The sequence below is a fragment of the Teleopsis dalmanni genome, chromosome X, assembly GCF_002237135.1.
Source record: "Teleopsis dalmanni isolate 2A chromosome X, ASM223713v2, whole genome shotgun sequence".
Classification (NCBI taxonomy): domain Eukaryota; kingdom Metazoa; phylum Arthropoda; class Insecta; order Diptera; family Diopsidae; genus Teleopsis; species Teleopsis dalmanni.
The window spans coordinates 90465273-90492260 of record NC_051848.1 but is presented as its reverse complement, the minus strand read 5'-3'; the positions used below and the strand labels follow the sequence as shown (position 1 = coordinate 90492260).

At 32.1% G+C, this 26988-nt stretch overlaps 1 protein-coding gene across 1 annotated transcript in view; it reads left to right on the top strand.

Annotated features, from left to right (window-relative positions):
- Nucleotides 1–26988, top strand: part of LOC119689640 — a 96174-nt gene that overhangs the window by 20456 nt on the left and 48730 nt on the right. Inside the window, exons 4-8 of the mRNA XM_038104512.1 lie at nucleotides 645–817; nucleotides 1861–1923; nucleotides 7486–7635; nucleotides 9329–9458; nucleotides 23898–24031. Of these exons, the coding sequence (XP_037960440.1) occupies nucleotides 645–817; nucleotides 1861–1923; nucleotides 7486–7635; nucleotides 9329–9458; nucleotides 23898–24031 (650 nt within the window). The remainder of the gene's footprint in view (nucleotides 1–644; nucleotides 818–1860; nucleotides 1924–7485; nucleotides 7636–9328; nucleotides 9459–23897; nucleotides 24032–26988) is intronic.

Here is a 26988-nt window from a genome sequence, read left to right as displayed (position 1 = left end):
TGCAAAAGAATAGCTGCTGATAGAATCTAGTAGTTCGTTAGGAATATTTTGAGTTAAGAAAATAAAAAGAAGTTGACTAAGTGCGAAAAGAGATAAGGTCCATTTTTTGCCGACTATTGTTTTCTTTTCGTACATTTCTATATAATATAATATGCGTTCTAAAATAAACATGACAATGAAAGTGTGTGTAGAGAATTTAATTGTATTTAAAACTATTTTAAAACGTTGCCATGTATTCCATATATGGCTAATTTTGGAATATGCTTAAGCAGCAACTTCTACGTCCAGAAAACGCTTTCTTTTATCGGCAAACGTTTTCTTTCTTAGAAGGTAAGAGTGAGCGGTGTTAAACTAAACGACTATGAGGAGTGATTGGCTTCCTCAATGGATGTAATTGCTAACAGATGACCTCATCACAAATAGGTTGCTTCAAAAAACTTTGTTTATATTCGAAATTACCTTGTATTTGTGTGACGTATGCTATAATAAAGTTTTAATTTTTCAAAAATAACGTTTTTTTATATATTATTTTTCTTGCTTTTAGATTTTTCTGTAGCTTCAGCGTATATATTTTTACTCATTATTAATCCAAATACTGTGCGCGTTTATTTATCGTTTTCTCTTCTCTATGAAATATTGTCTAGGTGCTCGAGGAGTTGCTTGTAAAACTGGAAATTGAGCACGTAACATGGACGACGGGCAAGCGAGGCTACTTTCATCACGTTATCTTTCCACTGCAAGCGGGTGAACCCTGCGAAACAACATTGCATTGTTTAACTGAGCTGGGTATTGGCACAAAACTAAACTCCAGTGTCAGGTAAGTGGAAACTAAAACAGAACAAAAGCAACGTTGCGGTGTTGGTAAGGATCTCAGTGTTGTGTGGACAAGCAGACGTGCAATCTTACTTCTTAATGAGTTTAATGGCTGCGAACAGCGTATCCCGTTCAAGTGCAGTATTTTAAATTCCCTTCATAGGTAGACTGTTGTTGGAGCCCAGCAGCCTATCAAGATAACAGACAGTCTTAGGTAAGCGCAGCCGAAGAAAAATGGCAGCGCGATAAGAGGTGTGGAAATACTTCCTAGATTTTTAAGTGGAAACAATAGCCAAAGTACATGAGAAGTGTAAAATGCAATTAAAATTTATGTATGCAAGTGTAGGTGTGTGGGGTGAAGGTGTGAAAACGTTTAATGTCATTACAGGCGATTAGAATCGCGTGTTTGGAGAAGACGTTTATATTTGAGTGGCTGTTTGGAGGTTCTTTTCAGAGTACATTGATTATTTCGTAGGTGAATTTACACATTTTTACAAAGCAATCCAAATTAAGATTTTTTATCGTAAAGTTTTGCGAAAAAAGGAAGAAGACTCAAACGCCAGAATAAATTCAACTACTGTGAATTTACAATGGAATCGCTTGAATATTTTGGATTTTTACTATTTGCGAAAATAATCGGTTGTACGTCAGAGTCAAAAAAGTCGTCAGCTGTCCGTGTTTGATTCTGAATTTGTGTGCATTTATGCATAGAAGCAGTCAAGCGTGCGGGAATGCATATACATGAGCGGTTATGTATATTTCGTAGTTTTTGAAACTGAAGAGTTCCATCCGGAAAGGGAAAAAACTAAAAACCTGCGGCATATGCATACAGCTGCTATCACACGATAACTACGCTACTCCAGTAAATTTTAATAACGCCGGGTCTCAACATTTCAACGTCCACTTTTGTTTTTATATGCCAACAATAAACCAATTTAAATGCATTTATGAAGTTTATATTTTTATTTTATTTACATATGGTAATTTTTTGGTTTATTTAAGGACGATACTAATATTTTTTGAATCTGTATTGTTCGGTTTTTACAGTGTCTTGCCATGTAGCGTCAGTTACGATGCACTCAGCGAGGCAGCCAATAGGCTGGAGTACAGGTGAGTACAGTTTCATTGTAAAAATGTTGACATGTATGTGTTTATATGTTATGGGTACGCTTACTTTTTGAGGGACGGGCATACATAAACTACAAAACTGACGGACTCACCCGACACCATCGCTTAGTTTCAATTTATGTTCCGAAGTGCTCATTACTACAAGCACTTCTGCGTCCAAAGTTCAAAACAATTTAAAATATTTCTATGCTGAAGAGCAGACACGCCAACACATATTCCTGCATACTCACATAGCAGCATTTCTATTCCCTCATACTAGAACCGATGTATCACAAATTCTTTTAATTGTTGAGATTCTGTTGCAAACTGAAACTTTATTGAGTGCAGTCGGGTTGCGAGAGAATCTACTCCTTTCTGCGAAACTTTTTGAAGGTTTTGTTAGTCCTTCAATTGATGCATGGACGAAACTTGATATTTTAAGCTTCTCTGCTTGTTTGTAACAAGCAGAAAAGAAAATAAAATATTTTTCAATGTTTCAATAACTTGTAACTTTTTTTATGCTTGTTGAAGTTTACTTTTCATTAACGATATTCCCGGGTGGGTTCTCTGCTCCTGTTGCATTGAGTTAAAGCGTATGCAACCGAAAATTCTGTCTTGACCCAAGGGAATCAGTGCACATACCTACAACACCATATCCCGCACATTGCACATTGCACATTGCATATCGCACATCGCACATTGTACACCGTACCCCACGACGGTTTGTATGCATATTAGTGCAGCTATTTGCAACTAATCTGCATGCGCACTGTACGTGTGTGATTTGCCTGAATGCGGCTGTGCATATATGAGCATTGGCCGCCTCATAATACACCGCCGACCATTTCATCTGAGTATTAGCCGCAGCTACAACAACATTTTCTATGCAAAGTAGTTCTTTCCGATGAGTTGTGTTGAATTGAGTTGGGTTGGTAATTTTTTTTCGCCTGCAATATTCGTTTCGTACTTCGAAGTCTTTCATTTTGGGTCAAGGATAGAACTTAAACGATTTGTTAAGCTATTTTAATTTAATTATAGTTGAACAGAGTGTAGTAATGCATAAAGAAACAAACAAAAGGAAGTTGGCGGCTTGTGAAAAAGTTTCTATTAAAAATAAAAGTTTTTTTTCACTTCTTAATTCTTTGTAGTGGAGTTCACTACAAATTTTGCTAAATTTTCTCATTTTCCTTGGTTATTAGTACTTAAGAAACACATCAGCTAAGCTGCAAGATTTGTAAAATTGTCTTAGTGACTTTCAGATTTCCTATTAGTTTTGTAGCATTAATAAACCGAACCCAAATAAAGGTCCCCGGAGATCTTCTGCTCAAATAAGGCTTATGCTAAATAATGGAAAAGTACTTTAAATAAAAAAGTTACCTACATAGCAACCTATATCGGGAAGGTCTCCTTGAGCAGTGAAGGCAGTACGATCTTAAATATATCTACTTTGCTTAGAACTAGAATTTAATAGAGGGATTTGGATGTATTTGGAAGTTGAAAATAATAATTAAATATGGCGGCACAAATTTTATTTTTACTTAAACGAAATTTTTTTGCTTGGTTGCACGACTGTTTGGTATATATCCAAATTTCCCTCAACAGTAATGCTTGGAATTTTTTTTTAGTTCGATGGTTGGATCAAATTTTTTTTTTTTTTTTTTATTGCTACAACTATTTACATTATAAATAACGAGTAGCTTGAATCTGATAAATACTATACATACATAAATAAGCAATTTTCTACACAAATTACTTTACATTCTAATTTAATGCCATATCAGGGACATTTCGCCGTTTTAATCGTCTCTGTTGGTTGGATCAAATGACATTATAATAGTGAAGAAGATGTGAGATCCTAATCTACTTGATCTAATTCTTTAAATTATACACATTCTGTCATGATATTTTATTGCGATGTAAGTGTCCAGGTAAATATTAATTTATATTAAAATGATAATGATAATGAATATGAAAATAAATACTTATTAAATATTCGTTGAGATATATGCGGCTAAATAAGTAGTGTGAGCTAGTTAAGTTTGTTCCTGTTTAAAAGTTTTAATTGTTCTAAGATAAGATAATAAAAACATAACTTGAACAAAAGATAAGTGCCAAAAGTTGCATCCTTTAAAGAAAACTGAGAAAGAGTCCTAAAAATCATAATTACGCATGATAATTATGATTTAAGAATCCAATATGTTAAACATTATATATAGAATAAAGCCCTCAAACGAATTTCATCAGATATAGAAGATAATATTTGAAAATGCTATCCGAAAGAGTAAAACTTTCACAAATTTAATCATCCACAAAATACAGTATAAATATCAGAAATATTTTTATGAAACTCAACCCTCTATATGTTACTCTTTTTCGCTGACCTATAGTCCATACGAGTATGGTTTAAGAATATTATAATGGCCGATATTCCGATATATTTTCTTTTACATTTTTTTGAGTCACACCACCATTGGTATGAAGTTGTTATTCAAAAGTACTAAATTCGATTAATAAGTAGTAATAATTGATTATTTTTAACATAGGAATATGGATATTGTCTGGCGGAAGAAGAATGATATCATAGGCGATCAAATGCACCTTGCTTTTGGAGAGATTAACCGTCCTAGAAGTGAACACCACTTCCAAGTCTCTCAAAGTTATTAGAAAAAAAGTTTATATTCGTTTCTAATAAATATGGATATACGTATATTAGGTAATACTTAATCTTTGAATTTATATATTTTAATATAAAACGTTAGCAGTAGCGTAGCCAGAATTGTGTAAAGATTTTTTTACAGTTCACTAAATTAACTAAAATAAAGGTAAGCAACAGCTTCCTTAATACATACATCCATATGTATATACACATACATATATAAGTAGTATTACATTAGTTCTCGTAGATACTAAATTAGTATTATTATTGGTATCAAGAGTTCTATTCAGGCACACTCCTAGCCTCAACGCTACTGAAAATAACTCTTCTCTCATTTCGTTTTTGGTGATTATTTTTTAAATATGATAAGAGCCTTCGATACTATTTTTGACGTTTCATTAACACAATTTTTAGTTAATTTTAGTGTTAAAGTATAATAGGAAAAATATATTAGAATAATGTATCCCCTTGAGCCCCCGGTCAATATATGCAACAAAGCCTTTATGTCGATTATTGTACATTAACTTAAATCTGTGATAAAGAGATTAAAATTTAAATTTTCATATAAAGTATTTTACATTCAATGTTTTTACTCTTCATGTAATTTAATTAAAATTTATTTTTTTTTTATTGCATTTTATTTTATTTTAATTCGTTTTTACCTTCATTTTTGTTACTTTGATTCGTGCCTTCCAAATCAAATGCCCTGTCCTTTTGTGAATCAGGAGATCGTACTATGCTTTTAACTTGCAAATCTAATTAGAACTGCTTTTGAAGCGGACCTTCGAGAAATTATATTTCTTAATGCGATTAAGTAGTACTTTGAATGTTTAATGGAACTATAATTGAAGTGAATTAGAAAGTACAAAAAGGACATTTTTCAGAAAGACACTGCTTCACTTGACACAAGTTTGATAGAAATATTGGTGAACGGCTTGGTCGCTCTTTTGTTTAGCTGCACCTTTTTCTGTGATTTATTCTGTATTGTGATTCTTATGACTAACGGTGGTCCAGAAGAGCTCGGTGATTCAGAAGAGCTCAGAGCAGATATTTATGAAAAATATCTGTTTCTAATTTTCAGGAAATAATTAATTTTTTTATACTTATATTTATTTAATTTATTGAAATTTGGCTGACCACATAATGCTGTTTCGAGTATTGTCAAGTACTCCTCATCAGTGGTCTTAGGAAATAATTGAAATTTCCGTATATAATAGTCCGTATATAAATTGTTTAGACGTATATAAATTGTTTGGATTTGGAACTCGTGTCTGTCAAATTAGAAGCGTTGACTAATCGTGTTTATCCATAAGTAGCCAAGGCTGCACAAACTTTGTCCTTTCTTTTGTTAAACACAATTAAAATATAAAATATGACAGAAATATTAAGTGCAATATGGTACGACCGTATGCTCTGGTAGGGCATTCTAGAAGCTGACGCGGTAAGTTCAATTTTGCAGATAAAGTTTCCTCTTCCATCTGCAAAATTCAGAAACTTCCTCAAAACTTAGAAGAATACTATTGAAACTAATATGCGCTAGTCTGGCGTAAATGAGAGACAATATAGGTACATGTGACTTAGACATACTACACATGAAGAGGTGACCCCATAACGTTAAGACGTAGAAGAATAAAGTTGACAGAGTTGTAGGCAATTATATGTAAAAAAGCTAAGATCAAATTTTTCCAAATATTCAAAATAATAATATTAGTTTTCATTCAGTGGCATTGAAAATGTTGCATAATCCGAAATTCACTGAAATAGATAACTGATAGGTCGGTGATAATGGTAATCCCACAATTCAATTAGGCAAATTGGCCAATTATATTATCCAATCACAGCTGGAATTGCTTGAACCTATCTGATATCTCTATTAAAATATGAAATGTATGTAAACCTTAAATCTTAATTATTTTCTGGACTTATCTGTAGAAACTTATTATATTGTCATTTAGTTAATAGTAGTAATACGAGTAGTAACTTAAAAAGTGAAAATATAGTTTCCGAAATAATCAGAGACAAACAATTAAGATTTTATATGCATGTTATTATCATTAATATATTAATACCGATTTATAAACAGTTTCAATTATTTAAAACATTTCCAAAATGTACAATTAATTATCTTTATAATGCAAAAAAAAGATAGCAGAGATACGGCTATATCCTCATAAGTCCTTATCTCGCAAATAAATATTTAGACATTGAACCGAAAGAAAGCAAAAGAAACATCAATTTTTAAATTTTATTATTGAGAATAAAATTTCAGCCATATTGGTGGTAATCAAATCATTTTTTGTCAAAAACCATCCCACTCCGATGCCTGACGACGTATGGCACTTAAATACTGGGTTAAACCTAAACTGTGCTCATAAGTATAAAAAAAATATAACGAAAATAATTAATTGACGAATATCCTTTATGCAGCCGAACGTAGTTTTAAGGTTTGTTCATTGGTGCATTGATTACTTTGTGAGTAGTTCATAGAAACTAACTTTCAAAGTCCAATCCGTCCTTGTAAAAATAATACTACAGATAAGTTTTAGATAATCCTTCTACTCTCCCATTTCATGCATTTTTAAAGCTAAGCAACGACCGACTTATGTGAAAAACAGAAAACGGAGAAATATTTGAAGGACATTAAAAACATGAAAAACAAATTGGGAAAAGCGTATTGTGAGAATAATTAAGATACTTCAAGCTAAAGCATATACTGTTCCATTTCTTTTATAAAATCCTCGAGAATTAAAAATATATGCATTTCGTACTTCAAAGCAAATGAGTTCATCAAAAAACATTGCATCTGCACACTAATTGACTTGGAAATATGTTAACATTCGATCTATTTTATTTTGTACTTAAAATCTGGTTATTTTTTAATGAGCTCCCCACTTTGCTTATATTTTCAGTGCTGACACCAACGAGGCGGAGGAGCTCTCCAAGTGGAACAACTTTGTGGAATCAATTAAATCGAAGCTAACAGTCAAACAAGTGGTTGACGGCGTACGTGCTGGAGGGGCATTGTCCTTTGATTATCTACTGCTTATTGTTACAGCTGAGTATGTACATTTTCAGTAAGAATAATCTCTCTATTGCACTGAGGGAGGTAAAGGGATATACGACCTAAGTGGCTATCAACTTAAATCAACAAATAAAACCAAAGCTAAATAAACTCTTGCATGTGCTTTTGTTGAAGTTGAGATTTACCTTGGTCAGTTACGCTAAGGTCAGCAATGTTGGCACATTAGATGCTTACGCATGCAGGAAGCATTTTTAGCTAACGGGTTATGATTGCCTGTGCAATGAGCTATCCAGGCATTTGGTAGTAGAATATTTACATTTTGTTGAAGATAATAATAATGAAGAATCTCTCCTTTTTAAATTATATTAAATCCATCTAATAGGATGGGGTATATTTGATAATTATAAATATTTGTATATTAAAGACTTTCTCTCTTTTTGATGTCTTATACAGCATGTGTTTTTATACCGTGTGCACTGTATACCCAGTCAAATAGTCATATTATCATGATTATATGATGAATGGTCACGGCAATTTGAAGTTTTATTTGGTCATATCGCAATTTTAAATTCCCAACTTTTACTATTATTCTAGTATATCTTTTTGTGTTCAAATTTAAAATTCAAATAATGAATACTCATAATGTGTGGAAACTTCGATATTTCTAAGTGAACACCACCGTTTTGACAAATATAATAAAGCACAGAAAGTCTTGTCACGGTGACCAAATTTAAATCAAATCTCGCTTTTATTTTATTTATATATTATTATTATTTATATATAATTAATAAGTTTTGATAAGACTTTGTATTATATTTTGGAGTAACTTCGTAGACATTTACCATGCTACAAGGTTTAGAAGTTTCAAGAAAGCTCATACTCACATCCTTGGGAGGTAGCTACATTCTTACATATTATGTTAGGTTAAGGTAGGTTATATCAGCGTTCTTAAGAGTCCACTTAGACAAATTGGTCTATTGCGTTATCGCATTAGAAACCAAAAGATTTAGAAACAAGCATAAACCTTTGACAGAGCTTGAAATATTTTTTAGAGTGATGCTTTAGAGGTGACCAAGTTTTAATGTTGCAATATTTATTATTAGAATAATAATAATTGAATGTGTTCTCACATTTAATTAGGGTTCAGGCCGAAAAGCTTTTCTTGAGTAAGAGTTTTTAAAATCGGGCTATCCGATGCAATCCGCTTCGTATGAGTGGAAAGTGTAATGATGCACAAAACGATACGATAGCTACGCCAACATTGATCTCAATGTCACCATATTTACTACGCCCACTCAATCTTTCAGGGTGATACCTTCTGAGTACATATAGTTATATTTTATTGGAAACATCTATTTAGACAAGCTTTTAGACCTTTTAAATATTTTTGTATCCCTGAAGTCGGTAAAAGAATCCACCCTTAGAAAAATAAAGCTTGGATATCTTAACTGTTCATAAAAATATCGACGACGGCTTCTTTTGTTGGATACGAGTATAAAATAGAATAACTGATTTAGAATATTCGTATATCTACAAGCATTAGTATATCGGTATATGTTTTGGGTTCCTAATTTTTTAATTACTACAATTTTTTACTACAATATTTTTAGATATTTTCTAATTGATGCAAGTTTTTACTTCTTGTTTATTATTACATATTTTTGTTCCTTTTTTATTATTTTTATTACTGTGTTTCTCACGTTTTTGAAATAATTTTTCGTTTTTTACAGCTCTTTGGCCGCATTAGGTTTAGTCGAAAATAATGCTCCGAATATTGTTGCGGCGATGCTGGTCTCACCACTTATGGGTCCCGTAATGTCGATTACATTTGCTGCAATTATTTCAGATAGAGAATTAATGGTAAGCAGTCTGTTTGTATACTTGTCGTTGATATTTGTGTGTAGTTTGAGCAGCAGCAGTAGCAGCAGCAGCAGCAGGAACACCAGAACAATATCAGGATTAGAATGGGCAGAGTGCACAAATAATTCGGACTTTGTTGTTGTTGCTGTAAATGTGGTAAAGTTGAAAATTTGTGACTTTATTGCGGCCGGGCTGAGGTTTTGGTATGGCAGCGAAAGCAGTTTAATTGCGTGCCTGGGACCAAATGAATTATGGTGCAAACGTTGCCATTTTCCATGTCCTGCTCATTGTTTTGAAATATTTGAATATAACTAAGAAGACAAATGCTCAAATGCTCTGCCCAAAAAACACACAAATGCAACCTAATGCGTTACTAATTATAAAATAAAACCTTAACGAATTTCAGTTGCGAACTAAAGCTCCAAATATTTAATATGCAAAGTTACAGAAAATGATTGCTTTTCTGTGATAAAATATTTTCTTCCTTTGAGGTTTTACTCATTAAATTAATTATAGATTCTCTTTGTATAATTCTTGGTTGTTTTTGCAATCAAATTTTTCGATTATGGAGCGAAGAGATTGACCAATCACTCCACTCATGTGGCGTTTTCAGATCACTGTTTACTATTTGGAAGATAATTATAATATTTTTATTTTTGATAATGTTCCTTTAATTTATATTATTTAATTTCGACAATATATTCACCAAAAAAAAACAAATTTCTGGTGCTTGGTAGATGAAAAACTTTCTAGAACAATAAGTTATTGGATTATTGGAAATTGCAAAAAATTACAAAAAATTGGCGCTTTATAGTTGAAAAATTTATTTGCAAAAATATTTATGAGATAAATTACTGATACAAAAAATATAAAAAATATATCACAAAAAAAATTAGAATCAGATCTTCTACATAAGTGATTGGAAATCTTTGAAAATATGAAGTTAAAACCACAATTAGTGTGCAGTCCAGTGTTGAATTTAGGAATACTGGGGGGAGGAGCTTAATGTTATAACATCACTTATGCTCCTTTCCTTGACGATATAATACAAACATTAATTGAGCTGCAACAAAAACACAAAAAATAATTTTTCCTAGTATATTTAATGTGTTAAGAACGTTCCTGGATACCCCATAGGTCTAATCGTATATTAATTCATACATTCTTATTCTGCTTAATATTTTAGATATTATTAACTAATCTGCTAACAGAATTAGATATAAACTTATAACAGAGGTTGAAAGCTTCAAGTGACATAGTCTTACCCCTAAGTAATATACCTTAAATATATAATGCGATACATACACCACACTTTCACACTTCTTATTTAACGGAAATATAATCTCAATTCGAATCAACGCTTCTATTTTAATATAAACATAATCTCAATTGGAAGCAACGCTTCTATTTTATTGTAAATATAATCTCAATAGAACAAAGGCTGGAAATGACGCCTGCAACTTGCGAGCCCAGCATTAATGTATCTTTTGTGAAACATTGCCTTTTATGCTAATGTTTAGAAACGAAGCTGAAAGTGATGCTTAGATCTTAAGGTTTAGACATAAGTTCTTATTATCATCATAACAATTCAATGAAAAAGAATCACACGAATCGGTTGTGTTTCAGTTTCTATTAAAACGAAAATACTATTTGTAACTCATATATGAAACATCACACTTAAGGAAATATACAATGGATAAAAATTGGTACATAGCTTAAGTTGTTTCAATAAACTGCTTTTGAGATGATAACATCCTTAAGACAGACTTATTTGTTTCTTGGATCAAGAAAGCATCTCCAAAATGTACAGCAACATCCTGTGGGGGTAAAGAATAAAAGGAAGGAATGAAGGAAGGAAGGAATAAAATAAAAAAAATAATAAATAAGAAGGAAGAAGGAATAAAAAACTAATATGTATAATTTATTAGTTGTGGGTCTCTTTATACTCAATGCATTCATATGGCGGAACATTATCGCAAAACTTGAAAAAATATTATTTAGATATTCTGCAGTTGTGTTACTCATTTGCAAGATAAATCTGCTTGGGTTTAATCCATAAAATCTATGAAATCTATGAAATTAAAATAAAATTTCCATTGTTTACTTCCACTTGTAAACAATTGAGTTGTTTTATGAATTGTAATATGTTTTTGAAATATTAACTGCGTTTATTCAAATTACAAATGCTTTTAAAAAAATTTGATAAGACTTTTTGCTGAATTCACATTAAAAATGCTGAACACATATGAATTCATGAAATTTTAAACTCGATTCTGACTTGATTAAATAAAACATCGCTTATTCCTTTTGCATTCGTTTGGCTCTCTGGATTTTTTTGGCACATATTTTCCAAAGTGAAGTGCAGCCAACTAGAAATTTTCAAATAATAAAAAGCCAATTGAGCCCGTTAATAAAACTGTTGTGGAGTTCAGAATGCATTTGCAGCAACTAAATAAAAATTAAATTTTGCCAGTGTCATCAGTGGCATGTCACTCTCAAATGCACACATGTACACAGGCACACAGACACATATGCATGCCAGCAATCATGCCTACACACAGTCACAGTCACAGTCGCAAGCACTCGCTTTCGCATTCACATTCACATACGAACACTTCAACGTATTTTATGATTATTTTTCCGCATTCATAAATGACAAAACAAATGCGAACAAATGAAAATGCGGTAAATGAAAATGTTGGCACTTGCTTCCTTGCTGAGTGATTTATTAGGCAATGTCACTCATACGCTTCATAGAACCACAAACGTACTGAAGACATCGCAGCTCATACACACATGAGAACTGTCGAAATAAAAGCACACATACAATGACATATGCCAACACATTTGCTATGTTTTTTCCCTTCCATTTTCATTTTCGTCTCGTCTCGTCTCGTCTCATCTCGTTTCGTTTTGTTTCGTTGCGTTTTTTTTTTATTTGTATTTTTATTTTTATTTCTGCATTTATTTTTATTTTCGTTTTTATTTTTATTTTATTCATTGTCGCATTTTTTTATGGGATTGCCGCTATTTGAGTGCTGGCAAGTATTTTCGTTATTTATTTTTGGGATTTTAATCCTTTTTGCAATTGTTAAATTCAAACACAAATGCAAAATGTTTACTCATTCATAAAATGAAATTGCATTTTCCTACTCAACTTATAACTTGTTTGTTGAATTGTTTATTTCATTTGAGCAAAAAAACTAAAATGATGACTAAAATGGAAAAAAGTGAATAAAAAGCCCTAAATGGAGTGAGAGCTAAAACAACGAAATTAATTTCACTACAAAATTCATGTCCTCCAATCCGAAAGGACTGTCACTCTACCAAAGCCGTGCTCTGTTATTGACTACTTTCCGACTTACTGTCGCTGATTCCAATTCTGTGATGTAGAACGATTTCTTAATATGACCTAGATATCTCTTGTGCGATCGTCAACAAAATTAACAAAATTCTACAAATTTTTAGAAAAAAACATTTTTAAGACATCTGAAATGCACAGTGTAAACGTTCAAGACCAAGTTGAAAGGCAGATCTAGATGCGGCAAAGGTTAACCACAGCAAAATAATTTTTCTTATTCGAAGAGAATTCACGTTATACATAGAATACTGCTGATAACAAATTATTAGAGGAGACCTGCTTCTGCTTCTTTATATACTCCTATAAAATGTAAAACATGGACTGCTTAGTCCATGAGAAATCCGTCCAATATAATTTATAAAGCACTTGGGTGGAATTAAATAGAATAATATTAGCAATCATATTTTCATGGACAACAATTAACGGTTTTTAGCCGTCTTACTTTCTTACATTTTTCACAAGAAACTTTAAGATATAAAAAAACAAAAATTAAATCCAACCCGAAGAAATTAAATAATACAATAGTTCTTTTGTCTTTACCGATGAAACGAATGTCAAACCATTAAAAAAGTACTTCTCTAAAACCCTATTTGTCTGAAGGCCTGAGCTGGGAACTGGCTACCAGCGAATACTGCCTTTTGCTTATTTATTTATATATTTATGACAGGACTAGATTTTTGAATGATTGCATGGGTGAGGCAAACACCTTCATTCGTATATGGTTCTTCATTTGTACTCAGTTTAGCGAAATTCACACACAGTTCATCGGCCTTTCATCATCATCAAACGTCAAGTCATGACATCCTTAATACGTGACTGCTCTCTTAAGTGAAACTGAAGACTTTTATTTCCTGTAGACATATGACACAAATGTATTGAAAATATTGGAACATTTAACAAAATCATTTATTTCTCAAAAGTTGGTTATGAAAACTCTTTTTATCAAAGATTTTTATTTTCAAAATATTAATTAGCCAAATGAATAATAAGAAAAAGTGATCAAATTTGTGCTTTAAAACAACTTATGTTTAGTATACATAAAATTTTTCTCTTCGAGATTGTGAAAGTGTGATATAAAGCGGAAAAAAGGTATGGGAGACAGATTGTTACAGAGAAAGAGAAAGAAAAAGAGTCTGAAAAATAGTGCCGAAACAGAGTGTGAAAGCAAAAGTGTTTAAAAGAGATTGTGAGAAAAAATAGAGATAATATGTGAGACAGAGTGTAGAAAAGGAAGAGTGAAGGGAAATGGAACTAAAAGTGGGACAGGGAGAGAGAGAGAGAGTGTGTGAGAACACATAAAAATAATGTGCCAGGGATAATGTAGAACAGAGAGTGTAAGTGAAAATAAAACTGAGAGTGGGGAGGGGAGAAAGTGGTAATTAGAGAGAGTAAAGGAAGTGAGAGATATTGTTGAAAAGTAAATAATAAAGAGAGTGGAAAAACGGAAATAGAGAGAGTGTATAAATAGACAATGTGTGAGAGGGAGTGTGTAGAGGAAAGAGTAAAAGAGACGGAGATAGAAAGAGAGTAAGAGACTTAAAGACAGAGAGAGAATGCAACAGAGAAAGCGAAAAGAGCAACAAAGAGGGGTAGAGTGAGGAAGAAAGAGTGAATAAGAGACAGATAGACTAATCATTCTTCTTGTCTTCAATTTGAGAATTTCAGTACATAGATGTCAGTAACAGTACTAATAACAGTAAATTAAGGCCAAAGAAAGAAGTATAGTTTTTTTGACAGTACTTTGAGAGTGTTGATATAATTAATATAAATTCAATTGTAAATAATAACTGAAGATTGCATCGCCATATCTTCAATATTTTAGAACAACACTTATATACTTACATAAAGTGTTAACTTTTAGTTCAATAAATGTAAATAAACCTACTCCGGAAGTATAGTCTATATCATTGCAATGCACCAGCATGCAGTGACAGTACTCAAATATTATTCTAAAGGAAATTTAATCAGCTAATAGCTGATTAATTCAAAATATAAAAGACACATTTATTAATGAAATAATATTATATTTTTTGGATGCATCTCGGCTCACACATGACAAGAGTATAGGTACATACATTTTGAAATGTTTCGTAAGTGCAGTACTTCACTACATTAGTTACACATATCATAGCGCATACAGAATCCTAATAAATTAGTGTAAGTCCATCTATGACTATTGTAGACATAATATATTTCTAGTATATACGGAAAAAGCTTTTGAATCTATAAAATCTGCTGTACATTTATTTGGCGTAGCGTGCAAAGCCCCAAAAAACTTGCTGACAGCTCGACCTCATCCATTTAGCGGTGAAAAAATATACTCAAGTGCATTTAGTGCTGCGTTTCGCTATATTCAGGCATCATTTTTTGTATTTTCCGGAAAACAATTTAAAATTCTATCGCAAAATTGAAAGTGCAAAAAGAGAATGTAAAAGGAAAAAGCTTTCATTTTTATTGCATGACAAAGTGGGAAAATCGTTATAATTTTCAATACGTCTTTCATAAAATTTTTGTTATGTGACACACAAAATACTCACACCCACACTCCCATTCACACATAAGCCCACATAACTGAACGCCCACATAACCACACAGCTACAGAACCACACCTATGTGTTAATGTGCGGCTGTGTCTTAACATTTGTGACTGGTGGAACATTCAAGGGGTGTCTATGTCTATGTGGGAGCTAGTATTAGTGTCCCTGAGCAGTTGTGAATGGAAAAAATGTGGTCTGAATGAAATTACTTTTCTAAAGTTTTTCCACTTTGGGTACAGGTTCGCCCGATCCCTGCTCCACACTCCTTACTCTCTGCTCCTTGCTCGTTTCTTAGAAATCAGAAAAAGTTGAAGAAGGCAGTGTAAATGAACTATGTATGTGAATGTGTCGTGTTTCTGTTTAGGAAATATAAATTAAAAGTCTGCTTATTCAAGCTGCGTATTTTATTGAAATAGAAGATATCATTACAGAGAATACTCTTTAGAGAATTTTCATCTTAAAGTTATGAGTGCTGTTGATATGTTGTAGCGCAACAATTATAAATATTAAATCAAAGTTTCAACTAAGACTGTTCTTCAACTAATCCGGGAGGAGTTTGGTGCTAAAATTATCACTAGAAATTAATGGATTAAAAACACATAGTGGACATGTCATTATCAATTCGACAAAATAAATTGAAATAACTTGTCAATATTTTGTACATATATATATATACATATATATAAATTAAGTCTTGGATTTTCTAACTGGAAACTAGTACATTAACTTCCGTAACAAACTCAGGTAGTCTTTCGAAATGAATCCTTGATTTGTCGAATCTGTTACAAATCGTCCGCTTAGATTTATGGTATATATGAACTATTTCCATTTGGTTAGAATCTGACAACAGTTTGCAGAATACAACGCCAAGTGATTGAAAATTATTGAGAAGGTTATTAAGTTATTAAGTAAAAACTGCTTTATTATGTTGCACTTATTTACCAGTTGGCCATCAGTTGCTTTCTATCACCACTTAGTAGCTGCAAGTGCTTTCATATCATTGGTCACCTAGTCTTTCCACCGATTATGCGGACGGTAATACTAAATCAATGACCTTTCTATTCGGAGCATTTACTTCCATTCGTACGACATACCCAAGCCATTGAAGCTAGCTTAGCCATAACCGCTTAATCATGGTTATGTCGCTGTATCGCTCATAAAGGTCGTCGTTCGATCTAATTAGATACTCGTTGCCAATTTTTTGAAGGCTCCTAATGCCTTCTTATCTTGAAGGCTCCTAATGCCTTCTTAACACTTTTGGTTATGAAACAAGCTATTGCACCATATTATTACAAAGTACTATTTTGATTGTTTAACATTTGGGAATTTTCATAATTAGTTGCGTTGCAAAGTCTTTGTCACTCAATTGAGATAAAAGAGCCATGTACAGACCATGATAGTGCACACAAACCGAGCATTAAATAGTTTCAGTGGATAATTTTGGTATGACCTTTTTTAGCTGTATCAAGCTGTTATCGTCTTTATGTGGACTACAGAACTACGACTTTGACTACACTTTCTATGAGTGCCTACTTTAACTTATTATGGATATTGACATGATTTACAGTTACCTTTTCTGAAAAAGATTTTATGATATGAACTTATATTATTGTTAATTTTCGATACTCAAAAAAGCATCATATATATCAACTCTTCCACTTCACTGAAGCTTCACAGCGAAAACCTCCTCAATATAGTACGTGCACGTATATTTCGAAGTTCTAATATTTGCTCCTTATTATTTTTAGTTAAGATTTCAACGATTCGCATTAAGAATATTTCAGTTTAGGTTTAGAATGCAGACTTTATTAGTAATTCTTGTACGATAGATAACTTCTCTATGCATTATACAAAATATTCCAGAGACAGCCATAAAAATAGTAAATTTATTATTATAATGTTCTTTATTGACTGAGTACTTAACGACTAAATTTACATTTGATCACTTACTACTAAGAGAGGTGAGTATTAACAATAATAAGGTTACCTTATAACATATTTTTAGATTAAGGTGACCATATTACAATTATTATGGCTGATGATTTTATATTACGCTGTTTAGGATATATTGAGTCTACTTCATGTCTTCAGTTTGTCTTTTAATCCGATTTGCTAAATAATTTGCAGGATCGTGCCTTAGAGTCTTATTTCCGTGGATGGTATTAGATGGTCACCAAAACGTGTTTATTGTTTGTGATTGTAAAAGGTCTATAAATCCATTCAAAAAAGCTTCCAGTTTTGTTAGATAAATATTTAGTCTACGATGATATGTTTGAGTCCCTGTAAATCTTTTTTTTTCACTACTTTGGAATTCTTAAAGTGACTTTGCTTCCATGCACAACAATTCTGATTGTGACAGTCTCTAGAAATTTGATCCAGTGTACTTCGTGTCCCTTGTGCATCCCTAATTAATAATAAGAAATCGTCGTTGCCAAACTATAATTTTGTTTCTTTGCTAGTAATTTGTCTACCTATATATTTCGCCGATTGAGTCAACCTTTAAAAAGAGTTTGTTCTTCCTTCTTCGCCGTAAGTACAAAGTATTTATTTTCAGACTTTTCGAAATTTTCTAATTTGAAAGTTCAAAAATTTAATGTAAAATTTTGTTTCTAACTTTAAAGTGAAATTTTAGTAGAAGTCCTTGGCAGGCACTATTGAATTTCGGTCACTTTTGTCCCTTTTCGTAATCAAGAGCAGGGACGAAGCACGAAACACTTAAAGTCGATAAAGTTACTGCTCCATTTTATATGGAGTTGAAAATACTATTGAAGACATAGTGAAGTGACCTGCTTAAAGAAAATTTATGTTTCTGGTGAGTCCTTTCAAGTGCGTCTGGAGCGCCACATATGTCGATAGTCTTTGTGCATTGTAACAAATTAGATAAAAATGTTCAGTAAAGCACACTTGAGCAATTCACAAAAAAGGCAAAACGGAAACGAAAAGAACATCTGAGAGTAGAATAAAATTATTAACGTAAAAATATGAAACATAATTCTTGTTAAGAAAACTTCGTGCATGAGAATAAAATGTGCAAGGGTTTTCCCACTTAGATGTACACTATTGTACATAACCTCATTTAATTACGTACATAAAAGGTTATCTAGGGAGAGCTCAAAAGCAACAGACTTTCAGTGCAGTAGCAGAAAGGAACTTCAAAATATGCTACAAATATAACAAAATTTAAAGAAAGCCTGCCATTCAAAATTTTTGTGGAATAGTGAAATTCTTTTATATTCACAGTAGTAGGACGAGTCTTGATTTAGGAAATCTTGTGGTTTAATTGAAATATTTTGGAATACTTAACATTGTAAGAGTAGAAATGTACCTCAATATCAGCCAAATAGCTGGCAAATAGGTTCGCTTAGCGACTACGTGGCGTTTGGCGCTCAATAACGCAAAATAAAAACACTCGGAGATGCTTTACGAATAAACTTTGATATGTAAACATATACAGATAGGTGCATACCATACAGGGTGTTTTTCGTTAATGGCAGAAGTTCGCCCACAAAGCAAACAAAGACGTGAACTGAAAAGCGAGTTGAAGCTGAGGGCTGCGTCAAAAAATGTTTCAATTAAAATTTAATTAAAAGCGCTGCAAAAGAGTGGGTGCACTAGACAGGCGTGCAAGGCTCATATTCAGTTGAAATATGTGGGAATATTAGGCGTTGGTTACAAACACCCAAATACCGGTGCAGGAAGAAGGAGACGGAGGAGGAGGACGAAAACGAGGAATGAACTTATGAGGTTCAAAGACTAAAATTATGTGCATCCAACAGTGCCTTTCAAGTGCTTGGCTCAGTTCTGCTTCCTCAACTAATTTCTTCACTGCTTCCGTTTCCTTCATGGTGGGTGTCGATAGGTCGCTGTTTGAGTTTAACAAGTAAACAAGAAAGCTCATAAACTGCACTCATGTAGTACATCGTAGTACATCGCCGTTTGATGATTCTGCATAAATTAAAAAAATTTCTTAACTTAATAAAAAATTTATAAGTTGCAAAATGTAAGAAGTTTTAGGTAAGATGACGGCAGTAAGTCAGGGGACTAGGAGTAATGCAGAGTGTTGCAATGACTTGATTTAAAAAGAAAACAAGATAAAAATTATTAAAAATTACAAAATAAAAAAAATTAATATATTATGTTAGAAGCTGCAAAGAAAAATTCGTGCTATTTTTTAATTAAAAACCGTATGAATTCACTGCAGGTTTTTGGTGTCAATTAGAGACGCGTTGAAGTAGCTCAAGAGGTAATTGAATGTAACATACACTTCATTCTGGAAACACTCGTATGTAGGTATGTCTATATAAAAGTTAGGAGAAGAAAATAGGCGCGCAGAGTTTTAAAATAAATACTTCGACATTCTAGGATAGCAATTTAATGCAAAGCTGTTTCGGGAATGTTAGTAGGAGGTAGACTTCATTTATAGTCTTAGAAATAGGATATAAAAGCTAAGTACTTTAATTCATGGAATGTTGATTAAGGATATTTTACAAACATTTTCATAAAACCCAATGAAGAATACTTTATGTGCAAACGTGTTACGGTATGAAAATTCATAAAATGTGAAACTTTTGATTAACTAACTCCTTTCTGGTAATACATTATTATTTTTTAGAAACTTTATCTTTTTACTTATGAAATAGACCGCATACAATGAAGTTTAGAATTCCAAATAATTAAGGAAAAGCTTTTTACGCCTCTTAAGGGACTCTCCGTAAGAATGAGCAGCATTAAATTCATAAATGTTATTTTATGTCCATGAGAATATAATTTTTTATTTTATTATTTTAAATACACATAATAAATATGTAAATGCGCTTTCTATTATAGAATGCTTAAAAAGACAATTCAGAGAGTCTCGCACACTAAATAGAACGATCAAAAAGCGAAAATTTGTTGCACAAAATATATTTTTATTAGTCATTTAAAATTTCGCCTTCATGAGTTGAAGCTAAACGTTACGAAATAGTTTTCTCCTCTGCTGTTCTTTCGTTAACTTTGGGTCATAGTTGCGTCCATTACGATACTCACAATAAAGGGCTCAATCTTTATTGGTACCAAACTCACATCTTCGGTCGCGTGTCGCAAGTGAAACTCACTCACTACCATTTATACATACTACAAACAGTATCATTACGATCACCACGACACTCTCTTTGATGTCCATGGCAAGAGATTTTGAAAACACCTCTGGTGGGGAAAATGGATAAGCTGTAGCAAGGGAAAATGATTTCTATACGATGGAGCTTCAGCAATATTTTTTATTCACTCAGTTGAAATCCATCTATGGACATAGAACTGTCTGTAAATATCACTATGAAGTAGCTCTAATAAATGAATTGCTGTCCTTTATGTTTTCCTATATGGGATCTACTTAATGCAATATTTTCTCTATTTAATGTCTGACTTTTTCCGCTATTGATAGTTTTCTGTTGAAGTACTCACTTTCAGCTTTGATTTTCTTTGAATTACATATTGTAATAGTATTTCAAATTAATGTATGAAAATTGGTTACTAATCTGAAGGTTGAACGTACTTGTCAAGTTCTTTAATAGAAGTACGTATGAAGATACGAGCACTTATAATTTTGCAATTGATTTATTTTATTTCATATAATGTTTGAAATGATAACCCTGTAGTCCTCAAGTAAGTGCTATCCCTACAATTGTCCAATCAGTCTTAGGCTGGGCTAGTCTCGCGACCAAGACAACTGTGTCTTCAATTATTCTATTGGCATTATACTGATATATCATACTGTATATAAGAATGTATGTGGGTCGTTATTTTGCAAAGGAAACATTTCTTGACCTAATCATCTCCAATTTGACTGAAATTTATATATATGTATACGTATGAATATCTACTGTTAAGTTTAAACGGAAATGTGAGGTATGCAACAAATTCGAGCATAAAGTAGTGATGCTAGAAAAATGTTAATTATTTTTATATATTTTCACACTTCAGCACCCGCACTTACATGCACGCATGCACAGTTACGCTCACTTAGACATTTGTGCGCTGCACTTTTTGTGTCAGAAAGTCGTGCTGCTGACAGGACAAATTCGCCTTCATAGTGCTCTGCAGATGCTCCTTCATCTTGCCGGTATCTCGCCTTTCATTCATTTTTATCTAATATTTTCTTTATTCGTTTTCTTGCTCTGTCATTTGCACTTTCCTCACAATGCAAACGACAGACGTTCAATTTCAAATGCAGTCCTTAAAAATGGGTTAACATGTCACGCTCGCTTTTTATAAGTAACTTCGCCGACACTCACACTCGCGAGGATGAAGAGTATGCACTGCATATGAAGATAACTGTGAACTACGTAAACATAAATATATACATATGTGTCATTGCATGTTTGTATACACATTCAAGTACTACGTGTTGTGTTGTACGTGCATGAACATGTGTATGCATGCACATTCTTGCACTGCGACGCGAAAGCACAATTCGCGCTTTATTGTTTTGAAAATTTGTTCATAGAAGAATTCTTCCTCATTGTGCCTGAAAATTAATTCTGATTTTTTCCTACCCTGTTTCCTAACCTACCCCGCCCTGCGTTTCTGCATAGTCAAGTAAGTGTTGCCTTCGGAAAGGGACTAAGTAAGATTCTTTTGCGCATAGAGTTGAGTTTCCTCATCTGTTCTGTTGCATTTCACTAGTATTTTTCTGTCTGAAGAAAAAAGTTCTGTTTCAACTTTGAAAAGGGGAAACAATTAAAAAATTAAAACTTTTCTTTAAGTCGACCAGTTACAGTGTGTTTAGATAAAATGGTTCCGAAGAAAATTTAATTAATCCATCACAAAATACTACTTCACTAATTGTGAGAAGTTATTTATTCCCTCTGTAAAGGATGATTACTAATTTCTATTAAAAGTTTCGTAAGCGCTTATTAATTCATTTCCTCTCCTCTCAATGTATTACCAAGATTTATGTAAAAAGAGAATTGCAAAAACAAAATTGCGGCCGTCATCGTTCATAGAAATTTGACCTCTGCATGTGGGAGAAAAAGATTTTACCAACCATCCTAAGCATCCTAATCACAAGATTCAATAAGTATAAGGATTGTAGTCGAAAGAATATTTTTGTGTAATGCCTTAAGGCCTACTTAAGTAGGAACTTCAAGGTTAAATAAAGTTGTTCCACTTTTTTTAACCTTGACTTTTGTGGGTAAGTTCCAGTGATAATTCATCAGCTACCGACATATTCTGACAAATGCACCAATTGGTTTGGTCTACGAAATGTTGACATTGTTGGGCCATATTCTTTCAAGTCTAAGAAAGAATATGGTTATCATCGTCATGTTTTCTAAAGATAAGTTTTTGTTTCCAAAGCTATGACACATACAGAGAAAAAATATGTAGGACTACATATAATGAAACTCCTCACTGCTCTTTGCTATTTCTATGGAATTTAAAAATCAACACAACACCCATTTTTAGTAATCTATCTATCTGATTATGATTATTCATATTTTTCTTTAACAATATACTTAGAAAGGAAAAGTTGTTTAAGGGGGCTATATTAACCGATTTCTATTATATGTCACTACTCATGTTATATTTTTGTAAAGCTAATGTGAAGAAAAAATATTGTTTTGTAATGAGGAGAGGTGCAAATATATATTTCAAAGGTAATCAACTTTCCTTTATAGTTGCTCAATATGTTTAACACGAAAGGTGATAAAAGAAAGTGGTTTATAGAAGACTGTTATTTTCTAATGGCTTTTATAAGTAATTAACTGAAATGAAAAAGGTTTTGAGCACAATTAAGAACAAATTAACTATTATTTATACATATTCCTGTCGCCCAGCTTCTCAAGTTCTTCGTAATCATATCTTTCTGTTTCTTTCCTTTTTCGTCTGAAAAAACGTTTCACTTCTCTTCGCTTTTACCGATATCGTTCTTTTGCATCGTCCTAAAGAACGCTGGTGGCGTTGATATGCTGCGTCTTTCTCTGCGGTAGCGTTTTGAGACTCTGGTCGTACTAGCCGTTTCTTTGCCTACGGTGATAGTCAATCACCTCTTCTGCAGCGGTTCACATAGAGGTGAAAATGTAGTTCCATTGCGCGCATATATCGGTCAAGTGAATTGAGCAATATTTGTTATTAAATATGAAATATGTTTTGATTTTTTAAGAACAAAATAAATTTGAATTTATATTGAATTTCTTCTGTTTAATTAATGTATCTTACGACCTAACAATTTTTTATTGCAATTTTGTTTTTAATTTTTAAATTGTTACGTCGAAACTATTTTAAAGTCGGTTTTGTTTTTTGGAATCCTCAAGACATTAGACGACCCAACAGATCTCGAACAATCCGTGAAGAACCTAATAAATTACTTAACGAATTAAAATATTTAGTATTAAACAGAAATACCTGGCGATTCTATGTAAATAGTATATGTTCCTGATGGAATACGGCTTTATAATAATAATTTTGTTTTTTAGGAATTTTATCTTTTATCTGGTGTGTCATATTTAGTATATTTCTATAACGCCCGAAAACCGACTTTAAAATTTGTTATTGATTTTACAGCGTGTTGGTTTCATATCCTTGTCACTTGGGATGTTTATCTCCTGTTTATTTGGATTCATATTTGGTTTAATTTTGGGTACCACTGAAATGCCTTGGGGAAGCGGAGATTGGCCGACTGAAGAAATGAGAGGAAGGTAAGTGGAACTCTAACTGCTTGTGTACTTGTATGCTTATATATTTATGTATACTTATTTAATTATGTATTCTTATAGTTGCCTTTTGGTAGCTGGTTTGAGACTAGTGAAAGCCAAATATAAGACAAATTGAAGAAAAAATATTTTTAGTTTTCAGATCTTATGAAAAGAACAAGAAAAAACTCTTTTCTTATCAAGTAAAATTTAATTTGATCAACTTAATTTTAAAAATTAAGTTAATTTAATTTAATGGTTATCCAAATGGTCATCTCGGTGATCGCTTTTTCCTTGACTTGGAATATATAACGAAAGCAAATTTATCGGATCTCCTCAACTTCGTCTGGAAAACCAAATGGTTTAAAAAGGATTACAAAGGTTAGTAATTCGCCTCTCCCGGCAAAATTTTTGAAGACATCACAATACGCAATATATGTCTCCAAGTGGAAGATAACGGTCAGCACGCGCCTTCCGAACTTAACCTAATAATGGAAAGTCGTCATCCCTAAATAGAGTTAGTTGAGATCATAGATACAGAAAAAATCAAAAATTCATGACAGTTCATAAGCGATGTTACCAGTAAACTTACTTCGAAGCAATATTTGCAAAGCTTCCGCGTGGACATGTAAATACAGATTAGATAACGATGCACTACTCGTCAGTAAAAGCGAAGCCAAAAGAGTTAATTTTCCCGAAGAACATTCTCTAAAACGACGAAGACAGCTTCATCACCGATAAAGTTATGGCTTTTTTTTACTTTAAAGACAAATTTGACTTAATTATTAGTGACTAATGCGAAAAATTCGTTGATGGACTGTTTAGTGTCTCTCTAAATTAGTGACAATATATGCACACTTTCAAAAGAAATAAAATTTTTTCAAAAACTACAATCTTTTGACACTAAAACCTAATTTTAAATTCATTTATATGTTCAGACAGTTATATAATGTAGACAAATCTCTTGCTAATGTGCACAACGATGGGGTGGACTGGGAGTCCACTTCAATATTTTATATATTAACAAAACACATACTGTTCAACACTTTATCAAATGTGAAATTTCTTCTTAAATAGCTGGAAATTGACTGTTTAAAATGTTGCAACCTAAAAGCATTAATGTGCTGTAAAATAGTACTTATTTATTTGTATTCCATGAAAACTTCAACTATGTGATGACTGTGCTTTTGCTATGAATAAAAGCGGATGAAACTTATTTTGGGTATTTATTCTAAAAGATGTAAGGGAAAATTTAGAGAGAAGAAAAAATATATATATAATAGTATAAATGAGAAATTATTTGAAATAAACAGTTTCTGTAAGATCATACGAAGTAACACTTGAGAAGATATAATAACTTCCAAAATACAAAAAAATGAACCCACCACTCTTTCGATTTACTTCTTGTTATTACTCATGACTACAAATAAATGTTTGCTACGTAAAAAGATTTAGAAAAAGATATAAAATTGTCAAAGAATGTACAGCAAAAATTTTTATATAGTATTTTTGATCTGGATTAGTGATAAAATTCTATATAAAACAATTTAAAACGATATTATCCTTAGAAGTACTTTTAATAAATTGATTTATCCCTCACATCACACATACACACGATTTTTCCCAAAAAAAAAGTGGAATAATAACTTTTACTTAAAAAATAAATATTTCCAGTGTGGCATAATAAAAAAAAATTAATTTATCAAGTGTCCTACACATCACTCATACGCACCATAACACCACTAAATCAATTTTCCAAGAAAAACGACGCAAAAATTTTCAGTTTTTATTTCTTAATTAAATGTGTATTAATTCCTAAATAAAATTTGAACATTTTAATTTGTTTCGCATCATCTCGTTTCTTAAATTACGAATTTTAACACAATTAATCCTTTTTATGAACTCTTTTCTTATATTGATAAATCAAGAAATTTATTAGTTCCAGACTAGCTGAACTATTTAATTTTTTTCATATTTAACTGTTAATATTAGTACTTATACATAAACAACTTTAATTGTTTAAACAATTTCTTGAAAGTTCAATTAATTATCTTTAAAACGCAACAAATTTCAAGTTGCTATCATATATATATTGCCTGAGATATTGCCATTTGAAAAAGTGTCCACAATGTCAATTCTCAAAACCCCATTGTTCCATATCTTCTATGAAAAAAATCACAAAATTTTTTCCCGAGATATAATTCCTCTTATTTTATGAAAGGAGCTCATAAAAAAATTTCAGCCATGTTGGAGATGATGTGGTCAAAAATAGTCTCAGATTTGTAAAGACTGACCCATAAGCACTTATATCTGCACTTAAATGTATATGAATATTTATATGCACATATATATGTATGTATTATTTACATATTCAATATATACTTCAATCTATATATATGCATATGTTCTTCAACACCTAAAGAAAAATGTCGGTGAAATATTTCTGTAAAAACATTTTTAGTTTTATGTGTGTTGGGTTAATATGGAGATCGTGCATATTCACTAAGATTTGTTTCTCTGTTGTGTTTTTGCATCTATTATACTTAATGCAATAATAAAATGAAAATATAGTTTCACAGGAATATGTTTTTAAATAGAGATTGTAAATTTTCCAATAAAAACCATTTAAAGTTTCATTTTGATCGATTGTTCTGAGCTTTTGCTTAAGGAACGTGTATGGTGGAACGTAGATATTTGGTTTGTAATTATTTCAGAAGTTCACCTCCTCCATTTTCGCGTATTGTGCACTAATTAAATTCATTAATGTTCCAGCCTTAAACCATTAATTACGCTAATTACCCGCACGTCTAAATGGCTTACAGCAACACCATTTTTCGTCCTCACAGCACTCCGACACTCCGACACCGAGGAAAGAATAAGGCAATGCAGAAGTATACCGAGAGTGCGAGGACTCTTGTTGTATAGAAAACGCATTACGAACATAAAAACCGAGAGATTAAAAA